Genomic DNA, 25,512 nt, shown 5'->3' on the forward strand with positions numbered 1-25,512 from the left:
TTCCTGGGACAGGTTACCTTAGCAACAGGTGGGAGCAGGGGCAGGTTATCTTGGTGAGGGTGGAGGAAGGGCTCTCTCCAACTTCTCAGACTCACTCCAATTGGCCTCCTTGACCTGACCTGACTGGATTTACCTATGTAGACCAACTGCCTGTCTATTTCTGGCTTCACTGGGAGAAGTATATCTCCGCCTTTTAAAATAAACCTTTCTTAAATGCTTGTCTTGGTGTGCTTCTCTAATGTTGAACATGTGAGGGAACAGAACTTGTCACCCATAACCAGCTGGGGACATACGCTGTGCCTACTAGATGCCAAAACCTAAAACCTGTGTTTCTCTGCAGAAACCTGTGCATACAGCCAGTGCATCCCAGCTAGGGACTAATGAATGTTTGGGGCCATCTAAGCTCTTCTCACCAGGAAAATAAAATCAAGGCTAATTTGTGTCAGGTAAAGAGGTCTGACTTGAACCAGCTGAAAGAATATTACAACCTCATCTGCATTTTGAACCCCTGTCAGTTACTAAATGAGGAGAATTAAAGCAAAAGTGAGAAAAGGCCTCATGTTCCTCCACAGTTTTATTTCAGGGCTGGACTTGACTCTACTCAGGGAGGACTTCTGTAAGAATGGACAAGCATATTGGATAAAAGAGCACATTCTTGGATGAAATAAAACATGCACACACTGATAAATGTTAGTTATGGGCTGCTCATGGGCATTAAGTGGCAAAGAGTTTGATTTCACATAGTAGTAACAGAAAGACAATGCTGTGACCTCATACTTACATTTGCCTCACTCCAGTCTCTGAAGCATTCATATGGACACGCTGGCCCACAGAGAGGACGATTGTGGCCAGCAGCTGTGCAACAGTGCCCCCTGGAGGAAGTAGGGAAGATAGCGCTTCATCCCACCACCTGCAGGTGTGACTTGGAGGTAGCTGCAGTGTCCCCACTTGCCTTCTCACTTTTCTAATGCAGACCAGACCTAGAAGTTGTGATGTGTCATCAGCAACACAGTGGTGGGGACCGCTGCTCAAGAAGTGTACCCTTCTCCTTAGCTTTCTTCATTCCCCTGCAAGCCCACAAGGCTGTGTAAGTAGGGTTGATCATAGGTGTGCCAGTGAAGCTGTCCCTCGGCTCAGCTTTGATGTGAAGCCCGGATGTTACAGCTCCATTGAAGGTGACATAAATGTTTGCTTGGCCAAAGTTTAGTCAACCTAATGACTCATCCTTATGAAATACACTTAGAGCAAAGAACCATTGCTACATCCATTTGTTTGTAGAAATTCCCAGGTGAATCCCTTATCAGGGTCCTTGTCCTTCACCATCCCACAGGCAGTAACTGACCATCCTGGGCAGGCTTCAGGTCAATTTAGCAGAGCTCTCTGAGGCTGATGCTCGGTTTAGCCACCTTCCTCTACTGACCCTGCACCACTCCATCCCCACGTGCTGCGCTCCCTCTCAGGACTGAGTCCAGAGGCCCAGCACAGTGGTCCTTGTCTATGGTTTTCCTACAGCACATTAATATCTATCATTGAATATTTTTTTCTCAGTAAAAGATATGAAAATAATGTAAAAAATATCAAAGCCTTCTCCCAGAGACCATGGAGAAAATATGCCATATAAGATCTGAGCAGCTGGAAGGGGAAAGATGCAGTATCACTTACAATTGGTGCTTCATTATTTATTACCATTTTAAAAGTTTATGGAGAAGTATTTTACAGAAAATATTTTACAATGATCATTGGGTAAAGGAAGGTGTCCGTACAGGCACATTAACTAGTAAAAAAGGCCCATTTTCCCTGGAAGCAATGTGCAGTAGCAAATGCACCAACAGACACTTGGAACAGTGCACCAGAGTATAAGGACCTTACACGTCTACGTGGGGATTGAAGATTGAACACCACGGAGGAGGGCATGTAAAATCAGTGGTCATAACGCAGAAGGGGGCACTCTGCGCATGACGCAGTGTTGAAAACAGGCCCCCCTGCATCAAGAGCAGGATTCTAAATTCAGGAAACTGGCTGAAGCCTTCTACACAGGAGCACAGCCCAGAGAGCAGAGAGTGACTGCAGAGACGTGAAAGAGAGGTCTCAGGAGGTGTTGGCAAAGAAACTGTCCCCATTAAGGGCCTCTAGGTGGGCTGGGGATTAAATTGGCAGTAAGAGAGAAACAGGGAGAAAAGTTTGCATGTGCAGGGGTGTCTCAAGTAGAGACCCAGAAAAGGCCCAGGTTGCTGAAGACTGTGGAGCCTCTGGAGTACAGAATGGAACCAGCGGGTGTCAGGATGGTGGAGATGATGCCAGGAGGGAAGGTAGATGGTGGGGGAGGAGGGGGCCTTGCTGTGCAGACAGGTCCCGGGGTCAGTGTTGGGTGGGAGAGGCAGCCCGGCTGGTCAAAATAATAACCTTGCTTTAATTTGATTTTAATTGGAGCCAGTGGTCTTTTCTTGCATCCTGTCCTGGTCTAACACCCTCCCCTATGCCACACTCACTGTTGTTTGTGTTCCTAGAAGCTGCCATTGTCCCTGGAGTGAGATGACAGAGGAATTTTGATCTCTAAGAACCTTTTTAAAATCAGCTGTGTTTCTCCAAATAGAGAAGAGTGACGGAGGAAGGTGAGAGCTGAAGGGACTCAGGTCGACCAGCAGCCGGGCAGGGCTGGGAGCTGGTGGGCTGTGCCAGTGGCTGGAGGGCAGCAGGACAGAGCAGGCTGAACAGACAGATGTCAGTCATGGCTGGGGTCCATCCTGATGGGTGGCTTTTCCTGTCTGAGGTGTAGATCCTCAGGCAGTAGCTGCTCTCTGGATGTCACACTCTCAGGTCTCATTGTAGTGAATGTGTCTGTGCGGGATCTAATTGGAGGCCGCCTTCTCTCTGCTCTGGAGAGGACAGAACAGCTTATGCCCACCCACACACGGGCCACTCAGAGCTAAGGGACCCTCAGTTCCAATGTGTCAGCTCCAGACACACTCAGGTCATTGCACTGGTCAGAGGGCTGGTGGTCACTGTATTAGTCTTCCTGGGCTGCTGTAACAAAACACCTAGCCTGGGGGCCTTCAGACCACAGACCCTGACTACACATTGATGACCTCAGGCCACCACCCAAGCTAACTCCACCTCTTCCTGATGGCCAAACCCATCTCCAGCCCAGTGGATCTTGGGATAAGGAAAGAGATGGCAGCTGGCCATCCCTAGGAGCCATGCTTCCTTCCCATCACCCATGCTGTGTGGAAGAGAAAGCCAGCACATTGGGCCATCTGTGTCCCTTGTCACCAGCCCCCCTTGTCACCTCTGAGTTCTTCAGCATCCTCTGGTCTGGGTCACGTTCTTCAGACCCAGCCACACCCTTGACTCTATTGACTTTGTTGCCCGTGTCCTCATAGAAGCTCCATGTTCTTAGGTGTCAAGCTTTCAATTCTGCAGATGTATCAACAAAATTATTACTTTAATTACTATTATTACTATTGATACTAGGGATTCAACCTGGGGTGCTTAACCACTGAGCTACATCCCTAATCCTTTTTTTCCATTATTGAGGTTAATATGACAGGGTGTATTGGCCCCAACTGGCAAATTTTTATGTTTTATATGCGGGCTTTCTGGCAGAGTTGAGCAGGGTTATTATTTCTTTCTGGTTTAACTATCAGTTGAAACCCAGGAAGCTGAGAGCACTGGGTCAGCTTCTGGGGGTACATTGCTTCCTAGGCAGGATGCAGATGGGTTTGTGGCTTTTCTTGAAAATGTTGGTGCATCTGAAACCTTCACATAAAAAGAGTTCACAAAGGGGGACTTTATATTGAGAGAAAATAATGAGGTCAGTCTGTGCAATAGAATGACATGTTTCAAGGGGGCAAATGAGCTTGAGTTCACAGACATGTTATGAGACTACAGATGCCTGAAGCCTAACCTAATACAATTCTACATATTATGATATTATTAGCATGTCACCTAATGCAGTAATAATATGACATTATTCTTTTACAATAAATACTAACTCCTACATACAATTTCCCCTATACATTCATGACAATGATTTCCCTTTCTAGAAAGTCTCAAAGCCCTTGTCAGCACCTAAACACAGGGTAAGGACAGGGTTTCCTTGTCTCCCTGGTGTAGCTGCACTGGTCAAAGTTCCTTTCCTGCTTTGAATCAACACCTTTTCTTTTCGATTTTAGGGCAAACAGCTGAGCAGACTTGTGGGATCAGCAGAGTCAGGTCTGTACATAAGAATTGATAATTGTAGAATGTAGACTATCTACATTGAGCACAAGGCGCCCATTTTATTTCCGCTGCACGTTGCTGTTTGAGAGGGTTGCCTGCCTCCTCCCCACCCCACCCCTTTCTCTGCTGGGGATGGAACACTGAGCCACAGCCTGAACCCCAAATGTTTCCTTTTATAGCTCAGGCTGCCTCCTCAAAGATCAGAGGCCAGGAGGTAATGAGAATTACTAAAATATTTTTCAAATTGTTTTCATTACTGGATATCATATATATGATATCTTTAAAGAGTGTTTCAAAAATTTGGAGACCGTGTCTTTCTAATTTGCCTGAGGTATATATATATACACACACCCAGTGGTTCTTGACCTCGACCACTGAGCTACATGCCCACCCTTTTCATTTTATTTTAAGAGAGGGTCTCTCGGGGCTGGGGTTGTACCTCAGTGGTAGAATGCCTGCCTCACACACATGAGACACTGGGTTCGATCCTTAGCACCACATAAAAAGAAATAAATAAAGATTCTATTATCTACAACTTAAAAAATAAATAAATAAAAAGAGAGGGTCTCATTGTTTGCAGACGCTGACCTGACCTTGGGCTCCTCCAGCCTCACCCTCCCTGAGAAGCTGTGCTTTGTTTTTTGTGTTGAGGTTAAACCCAGGGGCTCGCCATGCTCAGAAAGCACTCTATGGCTGAAGCCTAGCTCAGCGCCAGGTGTCACCTCTGCACCAGAGGCTAAGCCAAGGCTTCCCACCTGGATTAGTTCCCAGCACAGCCGCGAAGCTCCGCCTGAAAAGGGCTGGGGCCAAGCATCTGTCACTCTACCCAATTTCAGCCAGTGATTGGATGCTGTTGCATGTCAATCACGATGCAGAGGCGGGTCTGAGGCCGTCCATCCCGGATGCTGGGGGAACTGCCCAATCAGTGCGCAGAGGGAGAGGAAGGGCGGGCTTCCGCAATCTCGCGAGCGTTTCTTCCTCAGCGACTCCGCTCCTCATCCTTCAAGCCGAGAGTTCTCTGCTCCAGGGACTCAGGTGACTCTGCTTTGCCTGTGTCCCCCCCACCCCCGTCTCGGGTGCCTGGAGGTTCCTCGAGAGGACGCCGGGTCAGCACAGAACGCAAAAATGGTGAGTTTGCGACCAGGGCAGAAGGCACGCGTCACCACCCGCCTTGGGGCCCGGTGCCCGGGTGAGCTGGGGAGCGCGGCGGAGTCGTGGCCCTGTCCCTTGGTGTCGTGGGGTGAGCTGGGTTTTGGGTTTTTGAGGTGAGCTGCTGAGCGTGGCAGAGTCCCCGCTGGAGGGTGGCCCTGGGCCCTGTCCCCTGGTTCCCTGGGTTTGCAAGGGCGGCTCAGGGCCCTGGTGTCCCCTTTGCTCCCTACTGGTGGCCCGACCCACTCTTCCCAACGTGGAGGAAGCAGGGCCACACATGCGCCCTCCTTCTCCCAGGGGAGCTCCTCCGGAGGCTGCTGTAGGTCCCCCAAATTGCAGGCGCCTCCTGCCTTCTAAACCCCACCTTCCCTCCAGCTCACAGCTCGGCCAGACGTTCGTTCTTCCCACTTGGTCCAAATGGACACCGTCCGCTAATTGTCACTTTTCATCTAGTGAAATATTGGAGAGAATAGTTCTTTTCTTTTAATTGGGGACCCAAACTCGGGGAGCTTTATCAGCCACATCCCCAGCCTCCACTTTTACTGAATTTTGAGATCTGCACCCACTTGGTGTGGAAGCTGGTCTCCAACCTGTGATCCTTCTGTTACCGCTGTTTACCAGTGACGAGTCCTTGCTTCCCCGAATGCTGAAGTATAACACCAGAGAAGCACGCTGAGGCAAGTGTAGAGTGGAAAGTGGAGGTTTATTAAAGGACAGCAGAAAAGACTTCTCCCCGCAGGAAGAAGGGGACCCAAGAGGTGGAATCCCTGTAAGGGGGAGGTCTTCCCTCTTTTATAGCTAAAGTCTTCTTTCCGCTTTCCCACACTTTGTTTCTCATTATGTTGCAGTGATAGAATGCAGGTGGGAAGGTCCAAAAGGTGGGAGATTGGTGGGCTGGAGGAGTAATCAGGGCAGGAAAGGCCTGGGGTGGCTTTTGGATTATGATTAACAGTTCCTTAGAATAGATTCCTGCCTTGGGGACATTAACATTTCAATTGCTGCTCTGGTTTCCAGGACTCCATTCTCTATAAGGGCCTCTGTTTTATTTATCTTACACAATATTAGACCCAATTTACCTAACTACCTATCTGTAAATCTGGCTTCACTTCTGCTTCAGCCTCCAAAGTTCCTGGGATTACAGGGCTGTGTGGAGGGGGCAAAACTGTGACTTATGCAGTCAAGGGGAGAAATAAAGAATGTCCACACACTTGTGCCCCTTTCAATGCTCTATTCACTCAAATTACTTAATACAGTTGAACTGTATAGGTTCTTAATCAAGAAAACAACAATCCTTAACGCTAGGCATTGCCATAGACATAATCAATTCACGGCAAACAATTCTAGGTTAATTAATTCACAGCAAACAATTCTAGATTCATTCTAAGCACTGGAAAACACACTTAATCATGATAAGCTAATGACAGACATTCCCTCTGTATGCTGAGTTTAAAGGTCTTATGTCTTAGGCTTTGAGTCCAGCAGATGCACACTCACTCAGACCTCAGACCTCTGTGCCCAGGTCTGTAACCAAGGCAGTCTTTTCCTGGTGTGGAGCAGATGACCAGTTGAGGAGGGGGTCCTAGGAAGGAGTTGCAGCTCTCACCAAGGTCCAGAGGAGGCAGTGAAGTTTGAGAGCAGTGAGGACCACGCAGACACTCAGGAAAGATGCCAAGTGATGGGATGTCAGGTCCTCAGCAGGCTCTCCAGCTCAAGTGCATCCTTGTTTGAGCTGGCTGAATTCCTGTTCATTTGCTCTATCATTTATACTAAATTTGGGGGCTTTTGACCCCCCTTTCAATCCTTATCAGCTATCACCCTATTTCTCAGTGGGGTCATTTACCCTGGCGTCAGAAACATCTAGTCTGGTGGTCTTCACCCTGATCTTCTCCCTTTCCCTCTCATCAGGCAAGGACAGCCTGTCAGAGGCTTCACTCTCTTTATCAGGGTGAGGGGAAGGAACTTGTTTGAGGCCTTACTGGAGGGATCTGTGGATGTGCCTGGTGAAACTGCAGGTCTTCTAAAATGGAGTTGCTTAGGCTCGGGCCTAAGGCCATTCTAACAAGGCCTATGCCACTGTCCCTGGCAAGAATAACACTTTTGAAAGCATTTGTTTTCTATTTCTGAATATTATACTTGAGGGGAAAGAAAGGGGAACTTAACAGTTCCCTGTGTTTGGTCAAAATAAGTACTTTAAAAGGAAAAAAAGGCATTTCTACATAGAAGCTAGGAATATTGAATCTTGGGCTATGTACCCAGCCTCCCTCCCTACTTTGACATATATTATTTATTTACTTAAATTTCTTTTTATTAGTTATATATGCCATTATAATGCATTTTGACACAACACACATAAATAGAGTGTCACTGCTCCTTTTTCTGGTTGTATTCCATGTGGATTCACACCAGTCCTATAGTCATATGTGCACATAGGATAATAGTGTGTGATTCATTCTTCTGTTCTTCATCCTCAGCTCTTTAAATTTGATTTTCAGATGGGGTCTGGCTATGTTGCCCAGCCTGGCCTGTAAGTCCTCCCCCGCCTGCTTCAGTTTCTCAAGGTGTTGACATTAAAGGCATTGGCAATCCCAGCTATGGAAAATAGTTCATTTTGATCCAAATATTAATGAGCATACTCAGGAACATGGATTCAAGTGACCCAAAATGATGTATGTGTCCCACCCTGAAAGACAAGGATTGAACTCAGCGGCACTTAATCACTGAGCCATAATCAGTCCTTTTTATATTGTATTATGAGGCTGATATCACCACGTTCTTTATGGCTTCCCTAAGTAGCTGGGGGTGGCTTTGAATGTAGCGATCTTCCTACCTTAGCCTCTCAAGCTGCTGGGATTACAGTTGTGTGCCACTGTGCCTGGCCTACATGAACTTTTATAAAAGAAAGTTGTGTATCACTACATTAACCAAATGCGTTGGTAGGATCATCAGATGGTTGGGTTACAGGGAAAAAAAAACAGAAAAAAAGAAAAAAGAAATTTCTTCTGACTGTTGTTATTACATTCTTACTTTGGTAGATGGTTGGGACTAGATGACTGGTAAGGGTAGGGATATTTTCTGAGAAATTTAATAGTTTTGAGAATTGTGGTCTGATACAGAAATTAAGATAATTGGCTATTAAAGGGCTTAAGATAGCCCAAGATAATTTTTGCTCTCCATACAGAACCCTGCTTTTCCACACTCATGGTTTCAGGTTAGCCAAGTCAAATACTCTGAAGGTTCTTTGATGTAGATGCAACTGTATAGAGAACTTGAGTTCACAACTGTAAAAATCTTGTGCTTCTCCCTTTATCTCCCTTAGGTGTAGACACCATGTCAGATTTCTTGGGCAGAGGTTCCCTTTGGACGCCTCACAGGGTCCCATGTTCTCAGCCACTGTCCTCTCCTGGAGCTGCCACAAGGTGCCCACAGCTGCCCTGGTCCCTGCAGGGTGAACAGAACTTCAGACCCTGGGTCAGTTCCTCCTAGAGGACACCTGAGGTGTGGGGTGCAGCCTCTCAGAGAAGCTGCTGGGGGCTCTGGGCTGAGGAATCTCCTGGAACAGGCCTCATCTAGACAGCTACTTCCTTGGGACCTTGTTTTTCCCAAGCTCTGTTCCCATTCCTTGGAGAGAGGTGGCCATTCAGCCTGTGGATGCTGGTGCTTAGGGGCCAGGTCACCAGTGATTCCTGCCCTTTCAGTCTCACAGTGTGAAGGAGCAAAACCTCTCCCAGAGCATAAGCAACACCCACCCCAGTGCAGAGCTGTGCAAACCTGAAAAGCCTCGTAGAGTGGAGTCATGGTCTAGGTCCCTGGGAGGGTGATCCTAGAGGCATTCAGGAAGCAAGACCAGGAGGGAGCATGTCCCAGATGTCAGGAACCTTCCCTGCCCCTTGAGCCTGACACATGTGTGCTTCCTCAGCACCAAAGCTTTCTGTGTATCACTTTGAAATGATCTGCTCACATTTTGAGGCCCAGGTCTATTTTTTCAGAGCCAAATGGGATGGACTATTATCAAATAGGCAAGAAAGAAGTGGATTTTAAAAACTCTAGTTACATTTCCATTGTGAAAACAAGTACAGCCAGGTACAGTGGTGCACACCTGTGATCCTTGCTGTTCCAGAAGCTGAGGCAGTAGGATTGTAAACTTGAGTACAGCCTTAGCGACTTAGCCAGGCCTTATGTCTGGGGATGTGACTTATCAGTAAAGTTCCTCTGGGTTTAATCTCTGATCCCAAACCAAAGAAAAAGAACAGAACAGAAAAACAAAAAAACAAACAACAACAACAGCAACAAAAAACCACATCTAATTTATCTTTTGCTACCCCTGAGTATGCATAGAAAATTAGGGAGATTTGATCTTGTCTTTTCAATGATTTCCAATTGAAATCCATGCCCTAGATTCCAGAATGCCACTTAAGATACAGAGAAACTCTGTCTACCATTATTGCTTCAGGAAATGAATCCATTTCTACAAAAATTGTGGTGGATAAATTTATGAATTTGATTTTATGTAAATTAGTTACAGTCGTTGACAAGCTGATGAATTTGACACGAATGACAGTTTGTTGTTACTGTTGTTGTCTGGACTTGGCAGGTTCATGTTAGCTGTGTTGTTTTTGGTATCAGCAATGGAACCCAGAGGTGCTTAGCCACTGAGCCACATCCCTGGCCCCTTTTAGATTCTTCCTTTTGAGTCAGGGTCTTGCTACATCACCTTGGGCCTCTGACCCCTGAACCACGGGGGTTACAGATGTGCACCATCACACCCATCTTCATTGGAAGTTTTAAGGACAATATGGCAATACCTAAAATACCCAACTGTGATCATTTAAAAATCACTGAATACTTTATCAGTGAAATAATAAATGACACCTGTTTTCTGAAAAGGAGAGAGATATATGTCTCAGTGAGGGTGCTGATCTTCTCACAAGCACTCCCACCATGTCACCTGATTCCTGTTCCCTCCTAATTACCTCCTCCTAGGGCTACCCATTTGGGAGCTGGCCTTTTAGCTTATGAAACTTGGGAGTAACATAAATGCTCTCTCTACTCTCTCTGTCCTGTACAATATTTTCACTGGTCTTAGATACAGTGTACTATGTTCATTTTAGATATAGTTTTTCTAAGTTCACCCCAAAAAACACAATAATCCATGCCCTAAATTTCACATAATTTACTGAAATGCTCTTTGTTTTTTCAAAGAGTGTAGATCATGGGAAAGTTCAGTCTCCTTTGTAAGAAAGTGTGTTGTCTTTTCATTGATTTTTGTTGCCTCTCATTGTGTATCTTTTGTATTACAATCTTTTTTTATCACTCGTTACATATATTTTCAGGGTTTTTTTTTTTTTTTGTGTGTGTGTGTGTGTGTACATGGACTGTTGAGGATTGAACCAAAGGCTATCAAGTTCTTACTACTGAGCTACTCTCCACCCCAAGAAAATTAGTATTGTAGACTGGAGTTTACTTATTTGCTGATGTATTGATTGCTGGGATTGAAGCCAGGGACTTGCTAATGCTTATGTTGTCCTCAAAAAAAAAAAAAAAAAAAAATGAATTTCAATGTGTGAGCAGCATTTTGGAGGTGGGCAGGTGTTTTACTGGGTAACATAACCTAGAGGCACTTGACCACTGAGCACATCCTCAGCCCTTCCTATTTATTATGTGCCTATTTATTTTTTATTTTTTTTTGTATAGTTGTAGAGGGGCAGAATACCTTATTTTTGTTAATTTATCTGTGGTGCTAAGGATCATACCCAGCGCCTCATACATGCTAGCAAGTGCTCTGCCACTCAGCTACAATCCCAGTACCCCCATTTATTGTTGATGAAGACCAAGTTTCACAAAATTTCTGGATGTCTTGCTAAATTGCAGAGGGAGCCTCCAACTTGCCAGTTCCATGCCTTGACCTCCCTAGTGGCTGAAATTACAGGTGCACACCACCACACCAGCAGTTGGAATACCTTTTAAAGATTTATCATCCAGGGGTTGGGATTGTGGCTCAGAGAAAAAGCGCTCACCTAGCATGCGTGAGGCCTTGAGTTTGATCCTCAGCACCACATAAATATTAAATAAAGGAATTGTGCCCACCTAGAACTAAAGAATAAATATATATTTTTAAAAAAATAGATTTATCATCTAGTTTCTTTCCAGATGGAAATTGTATTGAAAATCAGTTTCCTTGCTTTCGTCCATAGTTTTGAAATTTGTAACTATGACTTTTCTTCTTTGCTTTATTTTTTGCATTATTATTTGGGAAAGGTATTCATTATGTAATATTGTTTCTTATGTTTATATTTGTTAAAGTTTATGGCATGTAGTTCATTCACTTCCTTATTAAATCAATTTTGTGTTTCAGAGCAATTTTAGACTTATAGTTTGTTAGTCAATGTTTTCTAGAGAAACAGCATCAACACGAAGTGTGATCTAAAAGGGGACGTATTAGATTGGCCTACTTGACCTGAAGCTGGTGTCCACAGTGGCCATCTGCAGCTGGAGAGCTTGAGAAGTAGTAGCTGCAGAGTCCAAGAGGCTGAAGCCTCAGAACAAGAGGGATCACTGGTGCTGCCCTAGTCAGACCAAAGGTTCTGGAAACTCCCTGGAGAATCACAGGCAGAGTCCACTTTGGGAGAGTGAAGAAGGCAGAGTGTGATATCCTCAGGCCATTGCAGCAGCCATTGGAGCAGAAAGGGGCTTTCTCTGCTGCTGCTTCCTTCTTCTTCCAACTTTTGTTCCACCTAAGACACCGTCCTATTGGATGGTGCTGCCTATACCTAAGGAGGTTCTCTAGTTTGGTTCTCTGTTCCACATGCCAATCATTTGTAGACACACCCTCACGGACACACCCAGAGGCCTCTTAATCACAGGTATCTCTTAATCCAATGCGGTTGACAATTCTAATGAGCCATTACATATAGTATCAAACACCCTTCTCTACACTGTTCTCAGTATTTTGCATTGATGTTGGATGCTTGTTAGTTACTGAATCAGTAGCCTACATTTGATTAAGACAGTGGATGAAGCAACACTTTATCATCAGCTGAAATCCATCCTTTACCTTAGGGTTCCTCCTCTGTGTGGTGTGATTTTGTGTGTCACATACTCTACATAATAATGTCATACAGAAGAGTTTCAGTGCATCTATAATGTTGTCTCTTCTTGAATGTTCTTGAATTGGAATCTTACTGTACTTGGCCTTTCAGACTGGCTTCTCTTACTTAGTAGTCTGCCTTTAAGGGTGCTGTATCTTTGCAGGCTGCAGAGCTCACTTTCTGGGTGATGTTCTTTGGTGTGGTTAAAACGTACCTTGTCCATTCAGCATTGAAAGGTGCATCTTCCTTGCTTCTAGCTTTGGGCAGTTCTGGATATGGCTGCTGTAGTCACTGCTGAGAAGTTTTCTGTGCATAATTTTCACCTTATTTGCAGGGCTGCTCTACCATTGAGCTACATTCCCAAAACTTTTAATTTTTTGTTTAGAAACAGAGTCTTGCTAAATTGCCCAGGCTGGACTCAAACCTGGGATCATCCTGCCCCGGCCCCTGATTGGCAAGGATCACAGGCATGGCCTCCATGCCCAGCTTCCTGCTGTCAATAGTATAATAATTGTTTTGTTTGTTAACATGACAACACTGATGTCACATCATTGTTTTTCATGATTCTTCCAGTGGATTCCAGTAGCATAGAGGATCATGCTGTCTCTCTATGAAGACATTGTGTTTTTTTTTTTTTTTTTTTGAGCTTGAGTGTTTTTTCATTATTCTTGAATTTTTTAACTATTAATATAATCAATATTTATTATTTAGCTTTTTGTTGTGATGGATACTGTTAATTGGTTTTTTAATTCTGAATCAGCCTTGCATGTGTGTTGCGTTCCTGGGCCCTGCAGAGGCTGATGTGAGTGGATCTGGGCCACTGGGCTTGACTTCCCACGTTAGTATGCTTGTCCCTGGAAAATATTAACTGAGTTTTAAATTTGGCATCAGTCTTACAGAGCTGTAATAATTTCCTCTTGGCTGTGTTTAAAATTCTTTTTATTTATTTTTGGATTCAGTAAAGTATTGTTTGAGGAATTTTGCATTTATGATGATTAGAGTCTTTCATAGTTTTCTTTTCTATTTAATATTTTTCTTTATCTATTTAATTTTGATAATATGTTAAAATATGCCATATAAAGAATTAGAAGGTGGGTTGGGGTTGTGGCTCAGTGGTCGAGAACTTGCCTAGCATGTGCAAGGTCCTGGGTTCAATCCTCAGCACCACATAAATAAATAGGATAAAGCTATTGTGTTCAACTGCAAGTAAAAAAATAAATATAAAAAGAAAGAATTAGGAAGTTTTAACTCAACTTCTGTTGTCTGGAAATAACAGTAGAAAATTGGTGGCAGGTCTTCAGTGTCTCATGGAAGCCTGTTTTAGATGTCAGAGCCTTGACTTTCTTTTTTCTGGGGGGTGGGGGTGGGTAGTAATTATATCTTTTTTAAATTTTTGAAATGTGTTTTAGTCTTTCACAGTTAAATGTGTAATAAATGATATTTGTCTGCAGAATAGATGGATGAAGTACCCTTTGCCACTTAGATTTCAGTTTGACTGGACCATCATTGTGATCTCTCCAAGACACCTGCTGTCACTCATACTTTTTCCATGCAACGAAGGACAGCCCACTAAAGGCTTTCTCTCGGGCTCCTGTTAACCTCTGTTGATACTGTCCTGCTTCAAATGTCATGTGTCTTATGTCCTATGCATGGTTCTTTGTGAGTGGCAGGGTTGTGTTCTGGTAGGTGGTCCTTTGGGCTGTTCCACACTGTGCAAAAATCATAGCCTGCTTAGAGACCCACATGGAGTGGCCTGTTTCACAAGCAGTCAGCGTCGGATAGTTCAGGATTCTGGGCTGCAAACCTGCTGCTTTAACACACCCTGGAAGTGCTTGTGCCTGAGGTTTCCTTGCACCAGCTATGCTACAGGAACGAGGAATCTCTTTCATGACAGACCACCATTGTACATGTGGCCTATCTTGATCAAAGTGTCCTTGAGCAGAACGGTGGTATGTGTCTCATGACTGTAGATGATCTGAGTGAGACATCTGCTGTTCAGAAGAGTTTGAGAATCATTGGACATTCATGGTTGCCATGAGGTTTGGGAAAGGATTTTCTGCTGTCTGTTAAGAAAACTATTTTTCAAACCGATATAATTTTGTAAGGCTGTTTTTTGGGCAAGATAACATCTTGGGGTCATCGAGTTCTTTCTGAGACACATGCCATCTTTCCACACACCCCATTCTGCTTTGACATTAAAAACCAGAAATTATTATATTGTTGTGTTTATTAATCATTGTCCTTGATTACTAATTGGGTAAATTTGTTCTGGAGTAAAGCACCTGCAAACTTCTAGTTGTCCTCAGTGTAATCACACAAGTTGAGCTCAGTCCCCAGTGAACACATTGTGACAATCTGTGTGGAAGATTGTCTAACTGTTGTCTATAAGGGAAACTCTTTAGTGACTCCATACTCTGAGGGTGTGGGTTAGGGCTGATTCTAGGCACTTCTTTAAGGATGGAACAATTGACTTTCAGAAGGAAACAGGAGATCAGTAAATACCATGTTGTCTATATTAAGTGTGTAGGCCCAGTGAGCCACTGTGGTTGGCAGGATCTCTCAAATGCTGAGTTTTGTGATCCCAGCAATTTCCTACTCAGTCAGCTTTCTTTTCTAAGGGTAAGTAATAAGGAGGGTGCTAATATTAGCTCTCTACTGCACAGGATGTTGGTAAGAAGGTGATAGAGATGCAATCAACAAATAAGATAAGGGTGACCCGGGAGCCCCTCTTACTTCCTATGAACTCACCAAAGGAAGGGTGTACAACACTCTACTATTTACCTTGTGTGGGGCCCAAATCTAGTGTTGGAGTGGCTGTGAAGAATTAAATGCACTGGAGATTTCAATGACCAAATCGTGGAATTAATCGAGAGGCCAGGGAATCATGTGAACATCATGCATGTTGAGTATAGATTTCTCATGCTGTGAAATCTCTCCTGTTCTCCACTACACATTTGTGGGATATTTTAGATCTCAGTGACCTTTGAGGATGTGGCTGTGAACTTCATTCAGGAGGAGTGGGATTTGCTGGATGCTTCCCAGAAGAACCTTTACAGAGATGTGATGCTGGAAGTCCTCAGAAACCTGGCATCTATAGGTAATAATTTGTGTATTTACTTAATTAGAGAATTTGTGTTCATTTTTTTTTATTTATGCAGAACATGAAAAGACAATCAGTTGGTGAATTATTGTAGCATAAAATGCACCATGAATTTGGAAAAGCATTTCTAGCTCCTAGAAATTTATAATGTTTTTGTTTGGCATTTTAGGAATCAAATGTGATGAGAAGAACATTGAAAATCAGATCAAAAATTTTGGGAGCAATCAAAGGTAATTATACTCACAAGAGGAATCCTTGAGGGAATCTGGGGATATCATATAATTTTTAAAACCAATCCAAGAAATTTGCACAACTTTAAATGTATTTATTCTTATAAGATTTTTTTACCAGAAATATATACTTCACTGGGACTGGGGTTGTGGCTCAGTGGTAGAGAGCTTGCCTTGCATGCTTGAGGCACTGGGTTCTCTTCTCAGCACCACATTTAAATCAATAAAGTCTGTTGTCAACTGAAATAAATTTATTTATTTCTATATATATATATATATATATATATATATATTTATATATATTTATATGATATTAAGTCTATTCAAGGTGCTTGACATGCAAAAATTATTATGAAATTGCATATGTGAGTATAACTATTTGGATAATGACCATAGGCAAGCTGTGTTGCAAAGCATTGTTTCCTCTCAATCTCTTTATTTTCTGGCTATTTGAACAAGTTTGAAAATCCTAGGCTTTACCTCATGTTGGAAGTGACGTTAACCTAGGACCTTAAATAAATACAACATCATGAATTAATCAAGTATTAATAATGTGCTGGTCATGAGATCCCAATTCTTAAGCAAAGAAAAAATTTAATAGAGTAAATTCATGTGACTGCATTACGTGTGCCAAAGACTTCATATGCCCTTCATTCCTCATAGGCAGATCACATCTCACTGTGGACCCGAACGCTCCAAGCATGAAGAATGTGAAGAGAAGCCATGTGAATTGAAACAATACAGGAAATCTCTGGTTTCTCTCAAAAGTGTTCACACACAAATGTTAACACAAACTGGAGATGGACCCTATGAAAGTACAGTATGTGGGAAAGTCATCAGTTGTTCCAATGACATTGAGAGGCATGAAGATTCTCATACTGGGTGGCAACCTGATGAATGTCAACAATGTGATGAAGCCTCATCTTCTCCCACAGATGTTCAAAGTCACACAAAAACACATAGGGGAGGTAAAGCTTTTCAATGTGAGGTATGTGGGAAAGCCTTTCATTCCCCCACTTTATTTAGAAAACATGAAAGAACTCATTCTGGAGAGAAACCCCATGAGTGTAAAGAAGGTGGTAAAACCTTGGTTTCACCCACAGGTCTTCACAGTCACGTGATCACGCACACTGGGAAAGTACTTTTCAAATGTAACGTATGTGGGAAAGACTTTGCTTACCGAAGTTTATTTAGAATACATCAGAGAAAACATACTAGAGAGAAACCCTATGAAAGTCAACAATGTGGAAAAGCCTACACTACTTTGTCTTGCCTTCAGATACATGAACAAATCCATACTGATGAGGAAACCAATGAATGCCAACAATGTGGAAAATTCTTCCCTACTTCTTTATCCCTTGACAGACATGGACGAATGCATACTGGAGAGAAGCCCTATCAATGTCAACAATGTGGAAAAGCCTACACTACTTCATCTTACCTTCAGATACATGAACAAATGCATGCTGGAGAGAAGCCCAATGAATGCCAACAATGTGGAAAAGTCTTCACTACTTCTTCTTCCCTTCACAGACATGAACGGACACATACTGGAGAGAAGCCCTATGAATGTGAACAGTGTGGCAAAGCCTTCACTAACTCCTCTATACTTCACACACATGAAAAATCTCATACTGGGGAGAAGCCCTATGAATGTCAACAATGTGGGAAAGCCTTCAGTACTTCTTCTTACCTTCAGATACATGAGCGGACTCATAGTGGGGAGAAGCCCTATGAATGTAAGCAGTGTGGCAAAGCCTTCACTAACTCCTCTATACTTCGCAGACATGAAAGAACACATATGAAAAAGAAACCCTATCAATGTCAACAATGTGGGAAAGCCTTCACTACTTTGTCTTACCTTCAGATACATGAACAAATGCATACTGGAGAGAATACCAATGAATGCCAACAATGTGGAAAAGTCTTCACTACTTCTTCTTCCCTTCACAGACATGAACGAACGCATACCGGAGAGAAGCCCTATCAATGTCAACAATGTGGAAAAGCCTACAGTAGTTCATCTTACCTTCAGATACATGAACAAATCCATACTGGAGAGAAGCCCAATGAATGCCAACAATGTGGAAAAGTCTTCACTACTTCTTTTTCCCTTCACCGACATGAATGGACGCATACTGGAGAGAAGCCTTATGAATGTAATCAGTGTGGCAAATCTTTTGCTCTATCGTCTACCCTTCACTCACATAAAAAAACTCATACGAAAAAGAAACCATATGAATGTCAACAATGTGGAAAAGTCTTCACTACTTCTTTTAACCTTCACAGACATGAACGAATGCATACTGGAGAGAAGCCGTATGAATGTAAGCAGTGTGGCAAAGCCTTCACTAAGTCCTCTAAACTTCACAGACATGAACGAATGCATACTGGAGAGAAGCCCTATGAATGTAAGCAGTGTGGCAAAGCCTTCACTATGTCCTCTAAACTTCACAGACATGAAAAAACTCATACTGGGGAGAAGCCCTATGAATGTCAACAATGTGGGAAAGCCTTCAGTTCTTCTTCCTACCTTCAGATACATGAGCGGTCTCATACTGGGGAGAAGCCCTATGGATGTAAGCAGTGTGGCAAAGCCTTCACTGACTCCTGTAAACTTCACAGACATGAAAGAACACATACTACAGAGAAACCCTATGAATGTCAACAATGTGGGAAAGCCTGCACTACTTCTTTTTCCCTCTACAGACATGAACGGACTCATAGTGGAGAAAAGCCCTATCAATGTGAACAATGTGGAAAAGTCTACAGAACTGCCTCTCACCTTCACATCCATGAACAAACACATTCTGGAGTGAAGCCCTATGAGTGTAAGCAGTGTGGAAAAGCCTTTGCTAGATCTTCTCAGCTTCACAAACATGAACAAACTCATACTGGAGAGAAGCCCTATGAATGTAAACAGTGTGGCAAAGCCTTTGCTGAATCTTCTCAGCTTCACAGACATGAACGAACTCATAGCGGAGAGAAGCCCTATGAATGTCAACAATGTGGAAAAGCCTTTGCTACATCCAGTCACCTTAAGAGTCATGGAAGAACACATACTGGAGAGAAGCCCTATGAATGTAAGCAGTGTGGCAAAGCCTTCGCTCAATCCCATCATCTTCACAGACATGCAAAAACGCATACTGAAGAGAAGTCTTATGAATATCAACAATGTGGAGAACCCCTTGACACATCCAGTGAACCTCACGTACATGGAAGTATTCATGCAGAAGAGAAGCCTAATGAATACCAACAATGTGGAAAAGTCTTTTTCTTGGTTTTTCTTTCACAGACATGAAGGGACTCACACTCAAGAGAAACCCTATCAATGTAAGCAGTGTGGCAAAGCCTTCACTCAGTCCTCTCATGTTTGCTCACATGAACAAACTCATACTGGAGAGAAGCCCTATGAATGTCAACAATGGGGAAAAACCTTGGCTATATCCCATCAGCTTCACTTACATGAACAAACTCATATTGCAAAGAAATTGTACTGATGAAAACAATTGGCAAAGCCTTCTCTTATTACTGTTCTTCTCATCAACATGTTGGAAGTTTACTGGAGAGAAATTCTTTAAATGTGAAATGTGGTGGATCAATATTTCTTGTCCCCTTCAAACACACTGCTCACTGTGCTGAATATTGTACTGGGGATTGTACTGCAGATTTGGTCTGGTGGCCCTCTACCACTGAGACACATCCTCATTCTTTTTTATATTTTTAATTTTGAGACAGAGACTTGCTGAGTTCCTTAGGGTTGTTCTAAAATGCTGAGGCTGGCCTCAAACTTGTGATCCTTCAGCCTAAGCCTCCCAAGTCTCTGGGATTAAAGGCATACATCACCAGATCTGGCTGAATAACTGTTTAAATATGAAAAAATATGGTAAATCATTCCATTTTCCCTGTTGTCTTCAAAGCCATTTCCCTCACTGGAAAACAAACACTCTGAATGGGGATGATTTGCTGTACTCTATCAGCTTCATGTTCTAGACCTATTTTTCTTCTCTTTTATGAAAATTCTCATGGAGAGAAGCCCTATGAATGTTAAAAATGTGGGAAATCTTTTAATTTTTGCAGTTTATTCTGAGTACTAGAAAGATTCTTTTGGAAAGATTCATGCCAAAATGAATAAATCCTATGCAAGTAAGAAATACCAAGGTTTCAGATGTTTTAGTTTTGTTCAGTTGTATTAAAAAAAATATATATACTGTAGAAAATCCTGTGGATAAGCCAGGGGCAGTACTTAATTTTGACAGTTTTATTCAAAGACATAAAAGGATTTACATCTGGGCTGGGGATGTGTCTCAAGCGGTAGCGTGCTCGCCTGGCATGCGTGTGACCTGGGTTTGATCCTCAGCACCACATACAAAGATGTTATGTCCGCTGAAAACTTAAAAATAAATAAAGAAATAAATATTTTAAAAAAATTTTAAAAAAAGGATTTACATCTGGGAAAACCCGTCTGCTATTTATCGATTTATTTATTTATTTTGGATAAAGAAATTTCAGCAGAATGCATTACAATTCTTATTACACATATATACCACAATTATTCATCTCTGTGTATAAAGAATTTTGACACCCAATTCATGTCTTTATACATGTACATTGTATAATGATGTCCTTCACATTCCACCATCCTTGCTAATCCTTTGTCCCCTCCTTTTCCCTCCCAGTCCTCCGCCCTATCTAGAATTCATCTAATCCTTCCATTTTCCCCCTATGTACCCCCTATGAGTCAGCATCCTTATCAGAGAAAACATTCAGCATTTGTTTTTTGGGGATTGGCTAACTTCACTTAGCATTATCTTCTCCAATGCCATCTATTTACCTTCAGATGCCATGGTTTTCTTTTCTTTTTTATTGCTGATTAAAATTCCATTTTGTATATATGCCACTTGTTTTTTTAATCCATTCATCCACTGAAGGGCATCTAGGTTGACTCCACAGTTTAGCTCTTGCCACAGTCTGGCTGGGCACAAATGCCGCAGTCTGGCTGGGCACACAATCACGAGCCACCACACAGCTTGTAGATTCAAACAGCAACTCTTTATTCCCGAACTCACACCAGCCGTCTACAATCACGTTCTGGGGAAATCCACGTTCTCTGCCCAAATCCACCTCCACTGGGCTTCTATCTCCAAAATATACTGTCTGAATCCCGTGAGAACTCAAGGGGAACTCAGGCAGCAGGATACACCCTATTCCCAGCAGGAATAATCTTAAACCTTAAACCTGGAACCTAAACTGGGAACGCCCTAAAAACGATTATCTTAAAACCGGGAACACCCTAATCTGCCTTGGTCCTTGAGCAAGGTCACCTACATTCAATGTCGCTGCAACATGTCAGCAACATGGGGTATGCTGGCAAGGAAATTGTCATACCTACTTGGCTAATGGCTCCCAGCAAGCTCTTGCAAATTGTGCTGCTATAAACATTGATGTGGCTGTGTCCCTGTAGTATGGTGTTTTTAAGTTCTTTGGGTATAGTCTGAGGAGAGGGATTGCTGGGTCAAATGGTGGTTGCATTCCCAGATTTCCAAGGAATCTCCACACTGCTTTCCAAATTGGCTGCACCAATTTGCAGTCCCACCAGCAAGGTAAGAGGGTACCTTCCCCCCCCCCCCCATCCTCACCAACACTTATTCTTGTTTGTCTTCATAAAAGCTGTCATTCTGACTGGAGGGAGGTGATAGGTTAGAGAAGTTTTGATTTGCATTTCTCTAATTGCTAGAGAAGATAAGCATTTTTTCTTATTCATGTTGATTGATTGTATATTCTCTTCTGAGAAGTGTCTGTTCACATCCTTGGCCCATTTGTTGATTAGGTTATTTGTTTTTTTGGTGTTAGTTTTTTGAGTTCTTTATATACAATAGAGAGTAGTGCTCTGTCTGATGTGTGAGGGGTAAAAACTTTTTCCCAGGGTGTAGGCTTTCTGTTCACCTCACAAATTGTTTCTTTTGCTGAGAAGAAACTTTTTAGGTTGATTCCATCCCATTTATTGATTGTTGGTTTTAATTCTTGGACTATAGGAAGTTGGGGCCTAGTCCCACATGATGAATATTACAGACTACTTTTTCTTCTATTAGATGTAGAGTCTCTGGTTTAATTCCTAGGTCCTTGGTCCACTTCGATTTGCACTTTGTGCATGGTGAGACCCAGGGATTTCGTTTTATGTTGTTGCTTATGGATTTCCAGTTTTCCTAGCACAATTTGTTGAAGATGCTTTTTTCTCCAGTGCATGTTTTTGGTACCTTTGTCTAATATAAGATAATTGTAATTTTCTGGGTTAGTGTCTGTGTCCTCTATTCTGTTCCATTGGTCTACCAGTCTGTTTTGGTGCCAACACCATGCTGTTTTTGCTACTATTTCTCTGTAGTATAGTTTAAGATCTGGTATAGAGATGCCACCTACATCAGTCTAAGGATTGTTTTAGCTATTCTGCATGTCTTATTTTTCCAGATGAATTTCATGATTGCTTTTTCTGTTTGTATGAGGAATGCCTTGGGGATTTTGATGGGAATTGCATTATATCTGTATAATGCTTTGGTAGTATGGTCATTTTGATCATATTAATTCTGCTTTTCCAAAAGCAAGTTAGATGATTTCATCTTCTGAGGTCTTCTTTGATTTCTCTCTTTTTGGTTCTGTAGTTTTCATCGTATAGATCTTTCACTTCTTTCATTAAGTTGATTCTCAAGTTTTTTTTTTTTTTTTTTTTTTTTTTTTTTTGAGGATATTGTGAATTGGGTAGTCTTTCTCATTTCCTTCTCAGTGGCTTTGTCACTGATATACAGAAATGCCTTTGATTTATAGGTGTTGATTTTAAATCCTGCTACTTTGCTTAATTCAGTAAGCAGTTCTAGAAGTTTTCTGGTGGAGTTTTTTGGTTCTTCTAGATATAGAATCATAACATCAGCAAATAGTGCCAATTTAAGTTCTTCTTTTCCTATACATATCCCTTTGATTCCTTTCATTTGTCTATTTGCTCTGGCCAGCATTTCAAGAACTACGTTGAATAGAAGTGGTGAAAAGGGCATCCCTGTGTTGTTCCAGTTTTTAGAGAAAATGCCGTCAATTTTTCTCTGTTTAGAATGATGTTGTCCTGAGGCTTAACATAGATAGCCTTTACAATGTTGAGATATGTTCCTGATATCCCTAGTTGTTCTAGTGTCTTGAACATAAAGGGGTGCTGTATTTTGTCAAATGCTTTTTCTGCATCTATTGAGATGATCATATGATTTTTATCTTTGTGTCTATTGATGTGATAAATTACATTTATTGATTTTTGTAAGTGGAACCAACCTTGCATCTCTAGGATGAATCCCACTTAATCATATTGCACAATCTTGGTAAGCTCTGTTTTCTATTTTTATCACTTGATATTGGTCTGTTTCAATTGTGTATGTCTTCCTGATTCAATCTGGGCAGATCATATGACTTAAGAAATTTGTTGATAACTTCAATGTCTTCTATTCTCTGTATTTCTCATATCTGTTATAATATTATCATTTTCATGATGTATATAGGTAATTTGAGTTCTCTCTCTCATGCTCTTTTTTAGCATGGCTAATAGTCTGTCAATTTTATTTATTTTTTCAAAGAACCAACTTTTTTTGTCCATATTGTCAACTGTTTCTTTTGTTTCCATTTTATTGATTTCAGCTCTAATTTTAATTATTTTTTGCCTTCTACTGCTTTTGCTGCTGGTTTGTTCCTCTTTTTTAGGGCTTTGAGTGGTAGTGTGAGGTCATTTATTTGTTAATTTTTTTTTTTCTTTGAAGGAATGAATTCTATGCAATGAATTTTCCTCTTAGTACTGCTTTCATAGTCTCTAAGATTTCCATTGGTTGTTTCTATGTTCTTATTTACCCCTAAGAAATTTTTATCTCCTCCTTGATTCCTTCTGCAATGCATTGTTCATTCAGTAGCCTAATGTTTAGTCTCCAGGTGATGGAGAAATTTTTACTTTTTGTTTTGTTTTTGATTCCCAATTGTATTTAATTATGATCTGATGAAATGTATGGTAGTGTCTCTAGTTTTTTATATTTGCTAAGAGTTGCTTTGTGGCATAGTATATGGTCTATTTTAGAGAAGGATCCATGTGCTACTGAGAAGAAAGTGTTTCTGTTTAATGCATGTTGAAATATTCTATATGTGTCAGTTAAGTCTAAATTATTGATTATGTTATTGAGTTTCCCCAGCCCCAAATAATAACGATATAAAAATGGATTTAGTCTTTCCTCTTCATTTGCATTGCTCTCATCTTCTTAATGGCTCTAATTCACAACCTGTCCCTGATCCTCTCACCCTCCTGGATGTCCGCCTCCACACACCTCTCTATTTCCTGGTGTATTGGCTGTCCCTCACTGATCTGCGTGACATCTCCTTATGTTTGCATTCATTGGAATCCCTTTTTTCTGTGGTCAAGTACTTCTTGCTCTCTGCTTTATGGCCTTGGGACAGGGAAGAAGAATGTCTTCTCCCTCTGCAGCACCGCCTCACTGTGGTGACCTTCCACTCAGCACACTTTGCTCTCACCCACAGCCATGATCCTTCTGGTCTTCAGCAGGGAACAAGGTTCTGCCTGTCTTCCACACCACCCTCACCCAATGCTCAACTCCATCTTCTACAACCTGAGGAACATGGAGACGTCGAGGCCCTGAGCAGATGGACCCAGAGGTCTGTTCTGTGTGATATAGATAAAAGGTCTGCCCCTTTCCCCAGGACTTAGCTGCAAGTCCATTAAGCATTGTGTAGGAACTGAAAATATTATCTTATACCAAGAGTGTGGAGACTAAAAACCATCTACAATCAAATAAACTGCTCAGGTCTGTACAAAATTGTCTTCTGAATGTGTGGAATTTAAATAAGATTTTAGCATCCTGCTTCCCTGTGAACCAGAGACAGCCCCACACCAGGACCCCAACATGAGACACCCCTCATCGGAGCAGAGAGGTGCCCTGACTGGGGTTCCCTATTCACCCCATGGTGGCTCCACAGTTCAACATCAGACACATATAGGTTTGAGGCTGCCACTCCCACAAAACTGGGATGTCACAGCTTCAATCAAGGGACGACAATAAGGACCTGGTAAGAAGGTCTCCAAGGTCCCTGTGGGCCTTGCTACACCTGTGTCTCCTCTTCACTATTCTTTACACAGAATATCTTTATATTTTGGGATATTATTCTTTAAATAGGTGTCTCTTAATTGTCCTTTTAAAATTATGATTAAAATTACTTCCCAGTGTAGGGAATAGTATACAAGTCTTACAGTGTTTCACGGACTATAGGTCCAGTTACAGAATGTATATAATACCAATGAATTTCTAACAATGTTTGTAAGTTTTATTGCTCAAAACTCACATATGGCTTTAATGTGGAGAACATTTTGAATATAATGTTTCCTCAAATCCCACAAACATCCAATGAACAGAAATGATATGCAAGAATCAGCAGCAATCATTGCAATTACTGATATCTTTGTATCAGTCAAATTTACTCTCCAATGAGAAGTGTCAAAATTGGAATTTAAGTCAGCATTTTAAAACACTTATTGTTTGATCAAGGTTGTATAAATTTGATTCATTATAAATTGGTCCTTGATCAAACAGCACAAATTGTAGGTATAAGCTTAATATTTTAATAAGTTCTGTCATGTCAGAATGTGGAGAAAAAGCTTACATCAGCATAATAAAATCAGGGAAATAGGCTAGAATATCCTAGA

At 42.0% G+C, this 25,512-nt stretch overlaps 1 protein-coding gene and 1 long non-coding RNA gene across 2 annotated transcripts; one reads left to right on the forward strand and one right to left on the reverse strand.

The window, feature by feature from the left end:
• Nucleotides 1–1,692: 1,692 nt before the first annotated feature.
• On the reverse strand, nt 1,693–4,876 carry LOC139703487 (uncharacterized). The gene is made up of 3 exons (XR_011705780.1): nt 4,807–4,876; nt 3,287–3,414; nt 1,693–2,876 (listed from the first exon to the last, which is right to left on the reverse strand). It is a non-coding gene; the product is annotated as an uncharacterized lncRNA (long non-coding RNA).
• Nucleotides 4,877–5,210: 334 nt separating this feature from the next.
• LOC139703467 (zinc finger protein 709-like) lies at nt 5,211–20,677 on the forward strand. The gene is made up of 4 exons (XM_071606938.1): nt 5,211–5,346; nt 15,423–15,549; nt 15,722–15,782; nt 16,446–20,677. Exons 1-4 carry the CDS (start codon nt 5,344–5,346, stop codon nt 19,081–19,083), a joined length of 2,829 nt encoding a protein of 942 aa, XP_071463039.1. The 5' UTR covers nt 5,211–5,343; the 3' UTR covers nt 19,084–20,677.
• Nucleotides 20,678–25,512: the final 4,835 nt, after the last annotated feature.

The sequence above is a fragment of the Marmota flaviventris genome, chromosome Y (assembly GCF_047511675.1).
Source record: "Marmota flaviventris isolate mMarFla1 chromosome Y, mMarFla1.hap1, whole genome shotgun sequence".
Taxonomy (NCBI): domain Eukaryota; kingdom Metazoa; phylum Chordata; class Mammalia; order Rodentia; family Sciuridae; genus Marmota; species Marmota flaviventris.